Source organism: Salvelinus alpinus, chromosome 9 (assembly GCF_045679555.1).
Source record: "Salvelinus alpinus chromosome 9, SLU_Salpinus.1, whole genome shotgun sequence".
NCBI lineage: Eukaryota > Metazoa > Chordata > Actinopteri > Salmoniformes > Salmonidae > Salvelinus > Salvelinus alpinus.
Genome location: NC_092094.1, coordinates 49,720,221 through 49,738,282, shown reverse-complemented (window position 1 = coordinate 49,738,282; position 18,062 = coordinate 49,720,221). Strand labels below are relative to the sequence as shown.

The following is an 18,062-nucleotide window of genomic DNA, read 5'->3' as shown; positions in this document are numbered from 1 at the left end:
TCGCACGCATTGTTCTGTGTCCAGCTGTGCCTTGTGCCTCTGTGGGCTGAGATGACGACAAACCAGTGTGGGTGGAGAGAGAGAAATGAAAAAAAGAGGGGGTCTCTGACTTCCAGAACAGTACTCTTCATCACTTCACTTTATCTCCTTGCGAGGTCAATGTATGGCGCCTGAGGTAAAATGGATTCATCACACAGTAAATTAAATTAACCCTCATTAACAAGATGTTTACTGAGAAATGCTTAAGCGTTGTCTTGTGTTTTTGCCTGCTCTATATTTAGCTGTTGAATGCACTGGAATGTGTTAGTTGACGGCAGTCAGGAGGTGGCGAATAGTGAGAGGGGAAGCCATCTGTGTGTTTCTGAGTATTTGTATGCAGCTCTCTGGGGTCCAAAGGCCACTTGTCAAGACAAAATTCTTGTGTTTACATTTCGCCACGAGCAGCTTAACTATAGGAGTGGCTCCCTCTATTGACTTAAGGATGTGTACCCAGTGAGCCTTGCAAGAACCTAGAGACAAGTCTTAAATGTGACCGCTGCGACTGATCCCTCCTTCCTGTCCTCACAGACCCTGGACCTTGCCTGGAAAACAACAATTCCCAAGATGCAGTGGTGCAGGTGGGCAGGCAACTGGAAATCACACCTGCCAGGAAAGGTAAGGGGTGTACCTTAGCTGTCTGGGAACAAATGAGAGCTGGGAGAACAACAGAGTAGCGAGAGTAATATGGTATAAAGGGCATAAGGACACCAACTGTGCAGGGAAACAGTTGGAGGTCTGAGCACAAAGAATGGGAATGATTTGATGTATACAACCTATCAAAAAGGTTAAGGACTTGAAACGTGGACTTTTTGGAAGCTTTCCAGAACACCTTTAATTGTGTTATTGTTTTCAATGTGACGTTTTTTTGTGTGTGGAATGAGCTCACTTTGGGAGATGGACACCTGAGGAAATACCCGAAGAGGGGCTGAGTAGAGAACACCTGTAGAGGTAGAGGATATAGCCTATTGAATCCTTATCTTCAATACAACTTCTGACAAGGAAAAAGAATGAAGAAGAAACAGGCTATGGTTATAAACAGGGGACTAACAAGCCGTGATATTCTTGTTTTGGCCAGCAATTATTTTTCTGCATAGCAACCTGTTTTTTTAAAAATATAGTTCCTGAGTTTTCCCAAGACAATCTGCATAGAAGGGACAATGTTTTAGTAGGAAATGTTCATGTACTTCTTTAGCTCCTCTTGAGGAAGGGTTCTCTTCGTGTTTCTGACTAGGATGTGACCATCTCTGTCAACAGTTTCAACTGTTATTGACGCAGCTAACAACTTACACTGTAGAGAACCAGTTCTATCGCTGCTGCAGGGCATCTCGGCCTGGCCCTATTTTAGTTTTGTCTCTCAGACTCTCCCTGTGTCGACCCCTAACCATGCAGTCCTCTGGGCAGGAGCAGGACGACTCCTTCGACTTCCTCTTTAAGATCATCCTGGTGGGAGACTCAGACGTGGGGAAGACCTGCGTGGTCCAGAGCTTTAAGTCTGGTGTCTTCATGGAGAAACAACAAAACACTATCGGGGTGGACTTCACCGTACGAACCATGGACATTGATGGCAGGAAGGTCAAGGTAAGGAAATAGGTGTAGATTTCTGGGACGATTGTTTATCACATTTTTCGATGTTAAGTACAGGACATATTGTCTTTGTTCCGTCCGGTATTTCGTTATTGTCAATAGGCCTAGCTATCTTAATTGTGTCTTTACACAGTGTAAATGGTTCTGCCTCTGCTGTCCTCAAAAGCAAAGAAGTCTTCAAGCACTTTTTTGTTTGTTTTAAGGAACAGGAGTGGTCAAACTGTAACTTTGGATCGCCCCGCTGTGAGTGTGTGTGTTTTCTGGGTGTGTATCAAGTGACTGTATAATTGTATGGACAATATAAGTGTGTTTTCCTAGGTACATGTTTGTCTGTGTATTTGGAGGACGGGTTGGATGTTCTTGGACCACCCTTAAAAACGTCTCATCCATAAATGAAATCAACGAAAACCTCCCTGTACCGGTCTCTACTCCACAGGGATGCTTAGACGTCCAACCCACAGTCCCTTCCCCTTTAGTGTTTGCCGAAACGACTGGATAGGTGTAAGCATGTGGTGCTGTCTCCAGTTAACCTTTCAATGTGCTTAGGGGAACGCTCTCCATGTTTACACCTATCTTGTTCTATCAAAGGGTTGGGGAAAAGGCTATGGGTGGGTTTCAACTGACCCTTTGCTCCTTAGCCTGGCCTGGGAGTGTGTGTATAGGAAATTGGTGTAGTGTGTGTTCTCCAGCTAAAGTGGGTGTTGTTTCTTGTCTCCTCAGCTGCAGGTGTGGGACACGGCTGGACAGGAGCGTTTCCGCACGATCACCCAGAGCTATTACCGCAGCGCCCACGGCGCTATAGTGGCCTATGACATCACACGGCGTCCAACTTTTGAATCTGTGACACACTGGATCCAGGAAGTGGAGCAGTACGGGGCTGCTAGCGTTGTTCTCATCCTCATTGGTGGGTGGGAGAGACACAGGCAACACGTGGCTTTAGTCAAACTCTGTTATAAAGCCTACTGAACAGTTGTAAAAATGACATGACAGATGTGGTGCTCATCGCTACTGGTGGGTGAGAGAAAATTGTCTGACACTTACCTTGAGCTTGGAAATAGATTCTTCCAAGAAATCAACATTCATCTATTTCTCAAAAGAAACTCAAATAGAAAGAACAATTTCCATTCTCTGCTCTTTTCTCCTAGGGAACAAGTCGGATCTGCAGTCGGAGAGACAAGTGCTGTTTGAGGATGCCTGTACTCTGGCTGAGGGGAAGGGTGCGCTGGCCGCCTTGGAAACCTCGGCCAAGGAGGCCCAGAATGTGGAAGCAGCCTTCGTGCTAATGGCCCGGGAGCTGATGGTTAGGAACGGCCTGACCATCACAGACGAACACTCACAGGCCTCCCCACCCTTCCCAAACTCCCATCCTATCCATGGCTCCGATTCCACGGACAGGAAATCATGTTGTTGAGAGAAATGATGGGCAAGGTGGACAAGAGGTTGTTGTGCTGATGGAGCTGATAACTATATAATTAACCTATAGATAAACTATAATTGTCTGGAATCAATGTTGCCACAAAGCCTGCTAGTTTTAGACTGCCACATCTAAAGGTGCTGTCAAGAACGGTGTTGGGATAGAGGCTAGGGGTTGGGGATGTGTGTGTCTACTATATTGTGCGTTGGTGAGGATGGAATAGATACAAGTTATGTAGTGATGATTGAGACTATCACTGCCACTGAAAAGTCCCACTCCAGCTGTATTTTTTAAAAACATTTCCCATTGAAAAACAATATTTCAAGTATAAATACAGTACACACATTTAGGGGTAAAAATAAAATGTTTTGAGCAAAATAGTTTTAATTTTTTTTAATTTACACAATTGCGAAATTCAAGAGTTTGCCAAATCAAGGAGTTGGTCTGATGGTGCACTCTGATGTCATCGGATTTTCCCTTTGCTTGCAGGAACAATAGAGGAGCAATGGACCACCTATTTTGTTAAGTAAATCAGGTGATAAATTAGGTTCTAGTGAGGCTGGAGTGGGTCTTTAACTGTAGTTTTAAACTTGGCTGCCAGTAGTCACCTGTCCTTATCGTACTTAACCTACTACTATTGTCTAAACGTAACCAGTATTTAATAACCAAACGTGGTAAAAGTATCCTCTGGCCACCTGTGGTCTATTGTATGTGGCAAAATGACTGGTTTCAATGAACACTCCTACTGTTTGATCTTTTACCTTCTTTTTTTTATTGTCTTCCAGCTTGTCAAATATAGTGTTGCATTGACAATTCCACAGTCTCACACTTCTTTCCCTTAAAACCATTGGCCAAATTGTACAAATGCTGACAACCCCGCATAAAACATTCAATAACAAATTCCATAAAAATAATAATCATAATTCAAAAAAAACTTGTAAAATACTTACATCCCCCCCAATAGCATGTCTTCACATACTATTGGCTCTGTTAAGATGCTCCAACCCTTAATTGAACACAACCGGATATGTAGGACTTGTTGAGTTAACGGTAAATTGAACAACTATCCTTGCATCAGTTGTGGAGACCATCAATGAACATTCCTTGACTTAAATGAGTCACTTGCATAAAGAAATGACTCTGATACTGTAACAAGCCTGGAAGTCACTGGCCTATCAAACCACCCCTAAGGCTGTTTCAAGTAAACAAAGAAGAATTTTAGTCCCCAAAAACATAGTCATGATGACCATAACAGACACAATTACAATCACGCAACAGAAATGTAAAAGTTACGGAAATCTCAATGGCAGAACAGTAAATGCAGTAAATGTGCACGGACATTCTAGACTTGTATAAGACAATACAAGAGTGAGGGGGTTAAGGAGGAAGTCTCCTTCATCTGTTAACTTGTATTTTAGACATCTGTTGGTCACAGAGAGGTCTATGCGGACTCTCAAACTCTGTCCTAACCAAAGAGTAGCTGTTAGGCTATGTTTACACAGGCATCACAATTCTGATCTTTTAACCAATTGTTGGCAAAACTTCTGATCTGACTGATCAAAAGAGCAATTATTGGGCAAAAGATCAGAATTGGGCTGCCTGTGTAAAGGCAGCCTTTGAGACCCAGACCATGAGGGGCTGTTAACTGACTAGGCAGGCAGTGAAGTGAACAGGGTACAGGCCAGGACAAGATTTGACAGGACAGTATTGTCCTCGCCCCTAGTACACCCCTGACACCCATCCCATTTCGGCATGGATCATTTTGTGGTTGTCCTCCAGGCTCTGGGGCTTCCCTCCACCGATCCCCTTGAGCTGCATCTGAACCCTGCAGTGGCATCAGGTCTGTAGGTAGTGGTTGTAGAGGTTGGCACCATAAATATCTGCCATGGGGTTGTCACTGTGATAGAGAGGCGGGAGGGAAGGCAGAGAGTTAAGCGGGCTTGAGTTAAAATGTGATAGCCTGGCTGTCGCGACCCAGGTGACTGCTCAGCAAAGAGCTGTGACCCACTTGGTCTGGACAAGAGGCCGTGTAAAATTCAATATTTGCTCAGAATTTGAGCTAACATTTTGATTGGTTCTCAAATGCACGCTATTTCCTCGTCAATTTGCTACTCCCCACTAGCGAGATAAACGAGCCAAGCTGTGGGGAGAAAAACTATGGGGTGGAGCATTCTGAAAAGTAAGGGCCAATTTAGGGACTGAATTAAGATAGGCGCAACTATATTGATGGTCTTGCCAATTGCATTTGGGGAAAAGCCTAATTTAACCAGCTAGCTAGTTCTAGTCTTCAAGAAGCTAGGAAAACAGCTTCCAATTCTGACAGTCGTGTCCACGTTAAAGGCTGCGGTGGACGGACTACCAACTCCACGAGGCAACAGCCCTGGTTCTCAGATCGGTGGTTGTGAAGGAATACAAGAACGTTATATTGGAGGGTGCATGTGACCTTGTCTTCGGAAGTCCGGAGAGCTGGTTGGAGAAAACCAGGAAAGATGTTTTGGCCTCAGTCCTATACAGATCCAAAATCGTCAGAGTCATTGCGGATGAAGTCCACATGGCCTACAAATGGTTTGTACAATGACCTAGAACTGTACTTCGATGGTATAGAATGCCACTGGTGGCAATAGCGATGGATGAAACGGACGAAATGGAAATGATAGTGATGACACATCAGTGAATGATTGATTGAAATTTGTGTATTTGTACAAACGTAATTAGTAAGAAGTGTTTGTTTGCATAACATTTTTGCATGATAGGCCTATAAGATATTGAGTAGGCTAAATAACGTGATAGAACTGCATCATAAATGATTGGCTGACAGGCAGCATAAGGGCTGAAAGAGGCACTAAAGAAAGTACTCGTACTGGATTAAACTATAGGAACCCCACACATTGCTTATGCAAGAACTACTAGAATAGTAATCACAAATGCTTTAATATCTTTATATTGTTACCAATGTTACATTTATTCTGAATGAGGAATCTCTAGTTTACTTTTCTAACGACATTATCATCGTTCTGTAAGGGTCAGGGCTCAAAATGAACACCGACCTTTTGGGAGAGTTTCAGCAAGCCTGGAGAACTACGTTCTTTGGTGAAAGAAGGTGATATTACTATATAAACTCAGCAAAAAAAGAAACGTCCTCTCCACTGTCAACTGCGTTTATTTTCAGCAAACTTAACATGTGTAAATATTTGTATGAACATAAGATTCAACAACTGAGACATAAACTGAACAAGTTCCACAGACATGTGACTAACAGAAATGTAATAATGTGTCCCTGAACAAAGGGGGGGGGTCAAAATCAAAAGTAACAGTCAGTATCTGGTGTGGCCACCAGCTGCATTAAGTACTGCAGTGCATTTCCTCCTCATGGATTGCACCAGATTTGCCAGTTCTTGCTGTGAGATGTTACCCCACTCTGCCATCAAGGCACCTGCAAGTTCCTGGACATTTCTGGGGGCAATGGCCCTAGCCCTCACCCTCCGATCCAACAGGTCCCAGACGTGCTCAATGGGATTGGGATCCGGGGTCTTTGCTGGCCATGACAGAACACTGACATTCCTGTCTTGCAGGAAATCACGCACATAATGAGCAGTATGGCTGGTGGCATTGTCATGCTGGAGGGTCATGTCAGGATGAGCCTGCAGGAAGGGTACCACATGAGGGAGGAGGATGTCTTCCCTGTAACGCACAGAGTTGAGATTGCCTGCAATGACAACAAGCTCAGTCTGATGATGCTGTGACACACCGCCCAAGGACCATGACGTACCCTCCACCTCCAAATCGATCCCGCTCCAGAGTACAGGCCTCGGTGTAACGCTCATTCCTTTGACGATAAACGCAAATCTGACCATCACCCCTGGTAAGACAAAACCGCGACTCGTCAGTGAAGAGCACTTTTTGCCAGTCCTGTCTGGTCCAGCGACGGTGGATTTGTGCCCATAGGTGACGTTGTTGCCGGTAATGTCTGGTGAGGACCTGCCTTACAACAGGCCTACCTCTCAGTCCAGCCTCTCTCAGCCTATTGCGGACAGTCTGAGCACTGATGGAGGGATTGTGCGTTCCTGGTGTAACTCGGGCAGTTGTTGTTGCCATCCTGTACCTGTCCCGCAGGTGTGATGTTCAGATGTACTGATCCTGTGCAGGTGTTGTTACACATGGTCTGCTACTGCGAGGACGATCAGCTGTCCGTCCTGTCTCCCTGTAGCGCTCACAGTACGGACATTGCAATTTATTGCCCTGGCCACATCTGCAGTCCTCATGCCTCCTTGCAGCATGCCCAAGGCACATTCACGCAGCGTTTAAACAGTGTTTAAACCCTTTACAATGAAGATCTGTGAAGTTATTTGGATTTTTACGAATTATCTTTGAAAGACAGGGTCCTGAAAAAGGGACGTTTCTTTTTTTGCTGAGTTTATGAGCACAGGATGTTCAAAAGTGGTATCATGCAACAGTATTTGAGTGACAGAGAGAGTTAAACATGAGGAGGCATGTTGAGAAGGCATCACCTACACAATAGATTATAGCCCATGTCGACTGTCTACTTTACTAGAGGCCATCGCCACTCATAGACAGTCTTCAAAGTGAAACACAATGTAAAAAAAAAAAGCTCTAGGTTTGTTAATGAGGTATTCATTTTGTGTCATTTCCCAATGCCAACATATGATACTGTTGGGAAAGGATGTCTTCTTAGTGCCAGGGACAGAGAGAGGAACAGAGAGAGAGACAACACTATCTAGTCTGGTTTGGGAAGGGAATGTCTTTGGAATGGTTTATGGAAGTACTGCAAGAAGTAGTGTCTGTTGGACGCAGAGAAGATGAAAAAGTATTTAGTCAGCCACCAATTGTGCAAGTTCTCCCACTTAAAAAGATGAGAGAGGCCTGTAATTTTCATCATAGGTACACTTCAACTATGACAGACAAAATGAGAATTTTTTTCCCAGAAAATCACATTGTAGGATTTTTAATGAATTTATTTGCAAATTATGTTGGAAAATAAGTATTTGGTCACCTACAAACAAGCAAGAATTCTGGCTCTCACAGACCTGTAACTTCTTCTGTAAGAGGCTCCTCTGTCCTCCACTCGTTACCTGTATTAATGGCACCTGTTTGAACTTGTCATCAGTATAAAGACACCTGTCCACAACCTCAAACAGTCACACTCCAAACTCCACTATGGCCAAGACCAAAGAGCTGTCAAAGGACACCAGAAACAAAATTGTAGACCTGCACCAGGCTGGGAAGACTGAATCTGCAATAGGTAAGCAGCTTGGTTTGAAGAAATCAACTGTGGGAGCAATTATTAGGAAATGGAAGACATACAAGACCACTGATAATCTCCCTCGATCTGGGGCTCCACGCAAGATCTCACCCCGTGGGGTCAAAATGATCACAAGAACGGTGAGCAAAAATCCCAGAACCACGCGGGGGACCTAGTGAATGACCTGCAGAGAGCTGGGACCAAAGTAACAAAGCCTACCATCAGTAACACACTACGCCGCCAGGGACTCAAATCCTGCAGTGCCAGACTTGTCCCCCTGCTTAAGCCAGTACATGTCCAGGCCCGTCTGAAGTTTGCTAGAGAGCATTTGGATGATCCAGAAGAAGATTGGGAGAATGTCATATGGTCAGATGAAACCAAAATATAACTTTTTGGTAAAAACTCAACTCGTCGTGTTTGGAGGACAAAGAATGCTGAGTTGCATCCAAAGAACACCATACCTACTGTGAAGCATGGGGGTGGAAACATCATGCTTTGGGGCTGTTTTTCTGCAAAGGGACCAGGACGACTGATCCGTGTAAAGGAAAGAATGAATGGGGCCATGTATCGTGAGATTTTGAGTGAAAACCTCCTTCCATCAGCAAGGGCATTGAAGATGAAACGTGGCTGGGTCTTTCAGCATGACAATGATCCCAAACACACCGCCCGGGCAACGAAGGAGTGGCTTCGTAAGAAGCATTTCAAGGTCCTGGAGTGGCCTAGCCAGTCTCCAGATCTCAACCCCATAGAAAATCTTTGGAGGGAGTTGAAAGTCCGTGTTGCCCAGCAACAGCCCCAAAACATCACTGCTCTAGAGGAGATCTGCATGGAGGAATGGGCCAAAATACCAGCAACAGTGTGTGAAAACCTTGTGAAGACTTACAGAAAACGTTTGACCTCTGTCATTGCCAACAAAGGGTATATAACAAAGTATTGAGATAAACTTTTGTTATTGACCAAATACTTATTTTCCACCATAATTTGCAAATAAATTCATTAAAAATCCTACAATGTGATTTTCTGGATTTTATTTTCTCATTTTGTCTGTCATAGTTGAAGTGTACCTATGATGAAAATTACAGGCCTCTCTCATATTTTTAAGTGGGAGAACTTGCACAATTGGTGGCTGACTAAATACTTTTTTGCCCCACTGTATATTATTTAGTGTACATATTTTTTTATTTTATTTAACCAGGCAAGTCAGTTAAGAACAAATTCTTATGTACAATGACGGCCTACCCCGGCCAAACCCGGGCGACGCTGAGATGCAGTGCCTTAGACTGCTGCACCACTCGGGAGCAAAGTAAAGATGAGATTCAATTAAGAATAGTGTGATGGGTGACAATATTAGCCTTTCACTTGTGAATGGTGTATTATCACTTGTGAATGATGCCCAACGTGTGCAGTAAGGCAAGTAACAGTGCATGCCTTTTTTTGTGACTTTTTCCAATCATAGTCCCACACCTCATGTAGCCCAGCCCATTGGCTTATATGTTGATAAGGTTTGTGTCACAACTAAAGTGGCAAAATAACTTCTTAAAATTAAGCACATTTATCTGCTTTACAACCTGTGTAACTGGCATACATAGGCGGCGTGTGAGTTTCAAGTTTGGGGAAGATAATTTTCACCATAAAAATGCACCTTTATAATAAAGCATTACATGCATAATCGCATTTGTGGTCACTTTAGAGAATGGTGTTTTCCCGCTATTGATTGCATTTTGGAACATTCACACTTATAGCCTACTGTCGTGTGCGCATTGCTGCGCTTACAATGTGAAGAAATAGCCAAATTGTTTATTAACATTTTAAGCAAACGATCTGATCTGTTGCATCAGCCTCATTGCTTTTTTAAAGTTTTTTTGACGCGAGAGGTTGTATTAATTTGGGATGTATTACATCCCACAACTGTCCCAGAGTATGTGTGGCATATTTATTTCTCACACAGGGACAAGTTTACCAGTAGAATAGGTCAACTTTTGTACTATGGGGAATAGTAGATTGACAAAGGCTCGTGCTTTCGCTGTTCGTTAGGCCTACTCGACATAGGCTCGTGCTTTTGCTGTTCGTTAGGCCTACTTGACATAGGCTCTTGTTTTTGCTGTTCAGTATGCCTGCTCATCTAGTTGGCTGATGAAAAGTAAATGTGGATAGTTCTTCTAACATCTTCAATATGCACCTCGGACTTCGACAAGAAGGACGTGCGCAGTTGCGTCCCAGATGTGTCTGTCTTCACTTCTCTTCACGCCTACTTCAGAGCTGAGATGCCTGTGAGAAGGACCCGATCACATGAAGGGCATTGGCTAAAAATAATTGAGGTATCTGAGAGCCATGTGAGTGTGAGGTGCTTCAGAGCATGGCAATTGGCAGCCTGGAGAAGGGAATTATAATTATTATATTCAGCCCAAGGACACAATGGCCACTTTGGCCGCAAAAGGCATGACATTTTTTAGGGGACATTATGGCCACACAAGGAGGATGCCGCCGGGACATTAGAGGCCTAGTGAGAATATTATCAAGTGCTTGTCAAATTGTGAATGAGAGACTGATGAAGTGTGTGCAGCCTGACAAGAAACAAAGCAGAGCTCATGACTTTCATGCAACTTTTTTCACATCATAATTAGAGTCGCATCATTCAGGCTTAGAATGTTTTAAAAATCAAAACATTTATTGTGAAGGTGTAGGCTATATTGAGTGGATTTCTTAGACTTTTTAAAATGTAGACGTTCCTAAGGTCTGCATCAGTGGCTTGTAGTCTATGCGTGGAAGCCAAGAGATGCTAAACATTTTTATGTTAATTAACGGCCAATTACTGTGAGACCAGCAGATATTTGCTTGACAATCACCGGCTGACAAAATGATATGACTGTCACAGCCCTAATCTCAAATTGGAAAAACCCATAGCTCACTGAGTGATTTCAGAACCAAAGTCATGCTACTCTGAGGCTGAAAAAGAATTGTTCCACTGCACCTGGGAACAGAGAGGGTTGAAAGACATCTTCACTCTACATCTTCACCGGGTCTAACCCTTCACATTTCACAAAGTCATTCCACATTTGCTTCATGCCTTATATCATCCTGTAAAATAAAGTGAATTTTGTATATGCTCTCTGTTTTCTTTATATTTACATTAGTAAATGTTGCATTAGATATAATTTTTGTTGTTGACTTGATGAAAGAGGATAAATATCTATTTAGGTTTTGTTGGTCATACTTGCTGTAGTCTGATCTTTGTGGGCCAGACTATGATCTATTAATGTTTAGGTTACGACATGCATTGCCATAATGAGGGGGCAGGGAGGACACATGCTACAGTAGTAGATCGTACAATGTGAATCACTCATGTATTCTATGTAAACAGAGGACATCCAAGAAGGAAAATCCAAGAAGGAAAATAATACATTCAGTGGGGTAAGGAAATGTTCAGCCTATAATTAGCTAACTAGTAAGCTAACTAGTAAATGTATAACCAGAGACAGAACAGTATGAAGATAGGCAGAAACCGCTTCTCTAATAGAAATTCCCGATCACACTTGTCGGCAATGTCATGGTGACTTTGGCTAGCTAAGTGATCAGGTCTAACGGTCGACTAACGCCTAACTGCGCATATGCAGGCCTTCAAATCAAAGTCACTTCTTCGCTATGAAGTTGTTATTAACTCTAATGAAAAGGTGTCAGTTTCGCCTGCAGGCTGACTTCGGTCGCCAGTTGAATGGTGTTTCCTCCAACACAATGGTGTTTGGGCATGTTTTGTCATGCGTCCTCCAAAACGACTTGACCTTCGACTCTCCCGAGCCCGTTGGGGAGTTGCAGCGATGAAACAAGATCGTAATCACGAAATTGGGGAGAAAAAAAGAGGTAAAAAATAATAAAAAATAAAACCTGTCAGTTTGTCAGTTTTCAAGAGGTTGGAGTAATAACTTAAGACATTGGCTCGATTGTAGTTTGTTCCTTTAGATTTTGAGAAAATAAATAACTAAGGAAGAAGTTTTCACTTCACTAATTGACTTCTCAAACCCAGGCCTGGCCTGCTTGATCTGTTTCACAAGCGTTCCCGGAAGTCTCAAGATGTTGCGCCTCTGGGCTTATATACTCTGTGGTATGACTAAAACATACAGTTGAAGTCGGAAGTTCACATACACCTTAGCCAAATACATGTAAACTCTGTTTTTCACAATTCCTGACATTTAATCCTAGTAAACATTCCCTGTCTTAGGTCAGTTAGGATCACCACTTTATTTTAAGAATGTGAAATGTCAGAATAATAGTAGATAATGATTTATTCCAGCTTTTATTTCTTTCATCACATTCCCAGTGGGTCAGAAGTTTACATACTAATTGAGTGTATTTGGTAGCATTGCCTTTAAATTGTTTAACTTGGGTCAAACGTTTCGGGTAGCCTTCCAAAAGCTTCCCACAATAAGTTGGGTGAATTTTGGCCCATTGCTCCTGACAGAGCTGGTGTAACTGAGTCAGGTTTGTAGGCCTCCTTGCTCGCATACGCTTTTCAGTTCTGCCCACAAATTTTCTATAGGATTGAGGTCAGGGCTTTGTGATGGCCACTCCAATACCTTGACTTTGTTGTCCTTAAGCCATTTTGCCACAACTTTGGAAGTATGCTTGGGGTCATTGTCCATTTGGAAGACCCATTTGCGACCAAGCTTTAACATCCTGACTGATGTCTTGAGATGTTGCTTCAATATATCCACATAATTTTCCATCTTCATGATGCCATCTATTTTGTGAAGTGCACCAGTCTCTCCTGCAGCAAAGCACCCCCACAACATGATGCTGCCACCCCCGTGCTTCACGGTTGGGATGGTGTTCTTTGGCTTGCAAGCTTCCGAATTCAACTGTACATTTGATTAGCTAGTTGATTTCAAGTTGATAGCAAGCTAAAGTTATAGCTGGCTGACTTTGGGCTAAACATTGCTAGCTAGCTAGCTATGCTAGCTGACGTTAGTTTCTACTTGCTAGCAACAAGATTGCAACATGTTACAGATTGCATTTGTCTAATATGTCACTACTTTTTGTGTGAAACGGTTCTTTTAACATTCAGAAAATATGTATATCTGTAGGCCTTATATCTGTAGGCCTTCATGCCAGACCACCCTTCTTTTCTTTATGGTGGTCCGTTAAAGCTGGTGAAGTTACTTTAAACAACAAACACTGTTTCCGTTAATGTCGATTCCATCAAAAAAAGAATCTGACCCCTTGCGTCAAGAGGTTAACCTTAATTTTTTTAAATAACGTTCCCAAGGTAAACGGACTATATTACTAACACTCCAAAGTTTCCAAAACTGTCAAAATATTGTCTGTGAGTATAACAAAACTGATTCTGCAGGCGAAAACCTGAGGAAATCTAACCCGGAAGTGATTTTTTTATTTTTTTTATCTGTGTTTCCTTGCCCATCTTTCTTCCATTTAAAGGGGTATCAGCCAGATTCCTTTTCCAATGGCTTCCTCCGGCTGTGACCAGGCTTTAGACATAGTTTCACGCTTTTAATTTGAAAAATGAGCGAGATTTTTCAAAAGTAGTCAGGTGTCCTTTGATTAGTTCCTGCGCGCGAGAGGGGTAGCTCTCCGTTTTCTTTCTCTCTTTTATTGAATAGGATACGGTCCGGTTGAAATATTATCGATTATGTTTGTTAAAAACAACCTGAGGATTGATTATAAAAAACATTTGACATGTTTCTACGAACATTACGGATACTTTTTGGAATTTTTGTCGAACGGAACGAGGCTTTGGTTTTCTGAACATAACGCACAACCCAAATGGCGTGTTTTTGTTATAAAAGTAATATTTATCGAACAAAAATAACATTTATTGTGTAACTGGGAGTCTCGTGAGTGCAAACATCCGAAGATTATCAAAGGTAAGCGATTTAATTTTATTGCTTTTCTGACTTTCGTGACCATGCTAATTTGGGGCTAGCTGTTCTAGCATTGATTGATACACTCACAAAAGCTTGGATTGCTTTCGCTGCAAAGCATATTTTCAAAATCTGACACGATAGGTGGATTAACAACAAGCTAAGCTGTGTTGTGGTATATTTCACTTGTGATTGCATGATTTTAAATATTTTTAGTAATATTTTGCGCCCTGCAATTCAGCGGTTGTTTAGGAAAATGATCCCGCCTAAGGGATCCGTAGCGCAGAGAAGTTAAGGTGCGTTACGTAGTGGGATGAGTCTGCATTGATAGTGACCTGACCAGTCACACAACTCAAACAGTCATGTCTTGAACTGGTCCCATTCTGTGTGAGTAGAGGGGCTTGTCCAAGCCAAGGTACAGACAGACAGTGCATATGGTATCATGGTCTACTACATGCACTATGTTCTGTCCCTGTCAATCATTATCAAACTACACCCAACCAGCTCTTTCAAGTTTCAGCCTGTGGGCATTGGTAATTTTAGTGCACAGCCTTGGCAGGGACTGTGGCTAAGTAATGATAGGCGTAAATGATAAGTGTAAAGGTGACATCAAGGTTATTATAGTTTTGTGATTGAATGTGAGTTTTTATTTCTGTTTGTTTTTAGATATTAAATAATAATAATCAGTTTAGTTTCAGTTTTAGACTTGATTTTTCTAGTTTTATTTAGTTTCAGTTTGATAAAAACGTTTATACTTAGTTTTTATATTATTTCGTTTCAGTTTTAGTTTTAGGGACAGAAAGTAGCCTATGCGTGGAAAGCCATTAACAGTGCCTTCAGAAAGTATTCGTACCCCTTGACCTATTGCACATTTTGTTGCGTTACAGCCTGAATTCAAAATTGATTCAATATTTGTTTTTTCTCACCTATCTACACACAATACCCCATAATGACAAAGTGAAAACATGTTTTTAGACATTTTAGCAAATTTATTGAAAATGAAATACAGAAATATCTCATTTACATAAGTATTCACACCCCTGAGTCAATACATGTTAGAATCCCCTTTGGCAGCGACTAAATCTGTGATTCTTTCTGGATACGTGTCTAAGCTTTGCACACCTGGATTGTACAATATTTGTACATTGTTCTTAAAAAAATTATTCAAGCTCTGTCAAGTTGTTTGTTGATCATTGATAGACAGGCATTTTCATGTCTTGCCATAGATTTGAAGCCAATTTAAATCAAAACTGTAACTAGGCCACTAAAGAACATTAAATGTCTTCTTGGTAAGCAACTCCGGTGTAAATTTGGCCTTGTCTTTTAGGTTATAGTCCTGCTGATAGGTGAATTTGCCTCCCAGTGTCTGTTGGAAAGCAGACTGAAGTAGGTTTTCCTCTAGGATTTTGCCTGTGATTAGCTCTATTCCATTAATTAAAAAAAAAACTCCCTACTCCTTGCCGATGACAAGCATCATGTCACCATTACTCAACATGAGGTAGCCACCAACAATGTATGAAGAGTGGAACTCAGTGATGTATTGTGTTTGCGCCAAACATAACACTTTGTATTCAGGACATAAAATGTGTTTCTTTGCCAGTGACACAACATTTCCATTTAATCTATTTTATTCAGGCTGTAAGACAACAAAATGTGGAAAAAGTCAAGGGGTGTAAATACTTTCTGAAGGCCCTGTATGTGTTGTAGACCTAGTTTATTTTGGGATGTCACTTCTTTCCACTGGGGGGCAGTAATACACAAGGTGATAGACCAGGACCATAGACTTGGATAGACAAAACATCTCTGTATCTGTGTAATAATGAACGATCTCTTAAGCTAAGAGCATTGTATTTGGTACAAATCATTCCCTAAGTTCTAGTCCTCAGCTGAGTCTGGTAATGAATGGTGTGGCTGTTAAACAAGTTGAGACTAAATTACTTGGTGTTACCTTAGATTGTAAACTCATGGTTAAAACATACAGATTCAATGGTTGTAAATATTGGGAGAGGTCTGTCCGTAATAAAGAGATGCTTTTTTGACACCACACTCCCCAAAGCAAGTCCTGCAGGCTCTAGTTTTATCTTATCTTGATTATTGTCCAGTCATATGGTCAAGTGCTGCAAAGAAAGACCTAGTTAAGCTGCAGCTGGCCCAGAACAGTGGCACATCTTGCTCGTCATTGTAATCAGAGGGCTAATATTAATACTATGCATGTCAGTCTCTCTTGGCTAAGCGTTGAGGAAAGACTGACTGCATCATGTCTTGTTTTTATAAGAAACATGTGTTGGAAATTCCAAATTGTTTGCATAGTCAACTTACGCACAGCACTGACACACACTTACTCCACCAGACATGCCACCAGGGGTCTTCTTTTTTTTTTACTAAAAAAGCAACACTTCACGGCACAACGCCTCTCCCGCATGTGACCTACTTCTGTGTATGTACACGTCTTTAAATGGATGTAAATTGTAAAGTCTTTTTCGTTATGTGTCGGACCCCAGTAAGACTAGCTGTCACCATTGGCGTCGGCTAATGGGGATCCTCATCAAATCAAAGATGGTGTCTGTGAGCATGGGCTGCACCATTGAGGACATCGCCATCTCCAAATAGTCAATTTTACTTCTTCAGTAAAATTCATTGGCTGATCCCTCCTGATGACCTGGCTGTCGAGACTCCAAACTGGTAATCAGGTCATGCCAACCGGGTCATCAGGAGAGATCAGCCAATGAAGTTGGAAGCCCCACCCAGTTGACTAAAACATGGGCGATGCCATTGAGGACTTCAATAATTTTGTTTTAGTCAACTGGGTGGGGCTTCCAAGTCCTCAATGGCATCGCCCATGCTTAGTCTTTTGGCCACTAGAGGACTCTATACAACTCCATAGCCAGGTCATAGGTTTTGGTTAGGTTTCAATTATAACTGAATCTTAATGTCACTTGGATTTAAAGGGTAAGCACCTACACTGGTGCAAAAATATGGAAGGAAACTCTTGCCTGTGTTTAAACAAATCCAATGTTTTTTTTTAAAGTTTAGTAGATGTAAGACGAATCAATTACTTTTACCTGACAGAGAGTAATGCAGGCATTTTACATGTTTATTTACATTAGACATTTAGCAGACTCTTATCCAGAGCGACTGGATGCATAATTTTTCGTACTGTTCATGTAATATTCAAATTAAATCACTGACTAACCCCTTCAAATAAGGTTAATAAAAACAGCTGCAACAGCAAAAACTTAAGCAATGCAACACTTCACAAATCTATCAGTCCACAGCCAGCCAGCGTGCATTCGACCAAACAAGATTTTCTTGTTCATCTTCAAGAAGACCGCATTCCAGAGAGGTGGTTGTTCGGTTTCTCAAGCCTGATGACCAGACAGAACATTCTCTCCATGAACACTTGGGATGCTGAAACCAGATCCAGTGCCACAGAGCACAGCTTTGGATAAAACCATCCTTGCCTGCCAGAACTGGAGGGGAGACTCTAAACATGCCCCACCTTCACCTCTTCCAGGTATTTACGCATCTCACACGTGGCACTTAAGTCCCCAGCCAAGTTGACCCTCCGGGTGGACAGTGACCTTAGACACAATCTTCGATGCAAGGAAGTTAAATTTCTTAAGCACTGTGGTCGAGACACTTGCTGGATTCATCGTGCTGGCATCTTCCTGGGGTCCAGCTGCTCTATGGCTGAAGTACAAAAGACAGAATACCTACTTTATGGACGGGATGATGTCTACATCGATTTGAGTCAATGGGCTCGTTCAAAACAATATTTTAGATTTACAGAGATTTTGATTGGGGTCCGTTTCTGTTCAGAGGAAACAAACATTTATATAACTAGCCCACGCAATTGTGCATTTCATATCTAGTTACTACAACGACCAGTTAA

General features: G+C 42.1%; 1 protein-coding gene across 2 annotated transcripts; it reads left to right on the top strand.

Moving 5' to 3' along the window:
- The first annotated feature begins 10 nt into the window (after positions 1-10).
- LOC139530279 (ras-related protein Rab-19-like) lies at positions 11-3,853 on the top strand. Of its 2 annotated transcripts, none has more exons than XM_071326530.1 (5): positions 11-175; positions 568-654; positions 1,441-1,617; positions 2,344-2,527; positions 2,769-3,853. In XM_071326530.1, the coding sequence occupies exons 1-5, from the start codon at positions 164-166 to the stop codon at positions 3,032-3,034; spliced, it is 726 nt and encodes a 241-aa protein (XP_071182631.1). In that variant the 5' UTR covers positions 11-163; the 3' UTR covers positions 3,035-3,853. The 2 variants fall into 2 exon arrangements, with proteins under 2 accessions (XP_071182631.1, XP_071182630.1); XM_071326529.1 differs by having other exon boundaries at positions 1,429-1,617.
- The last annotated feature ends 14,209 nt before the right edge of the window (positions 3,854-18,062 follow it).

Coding starts and splice junctions, on each gene's coding strand:
- LOC139530279 (XM_071326529.1), top strand. Junction 655..1,428: donor AATCACACCTGCCAGGAAAG/GTAAGGGGTGTA, acceptor CTAACCATGCAG/TCCTCTGGGCAGGAGCAGGA. Junction 1,618..2,343: donor TTGATGGCAGGAAGGTCAAG/GTAAGGAAATAG, acceptor TTGTCTCCTCAG/CTGCAGGTGTGGGACACGGC.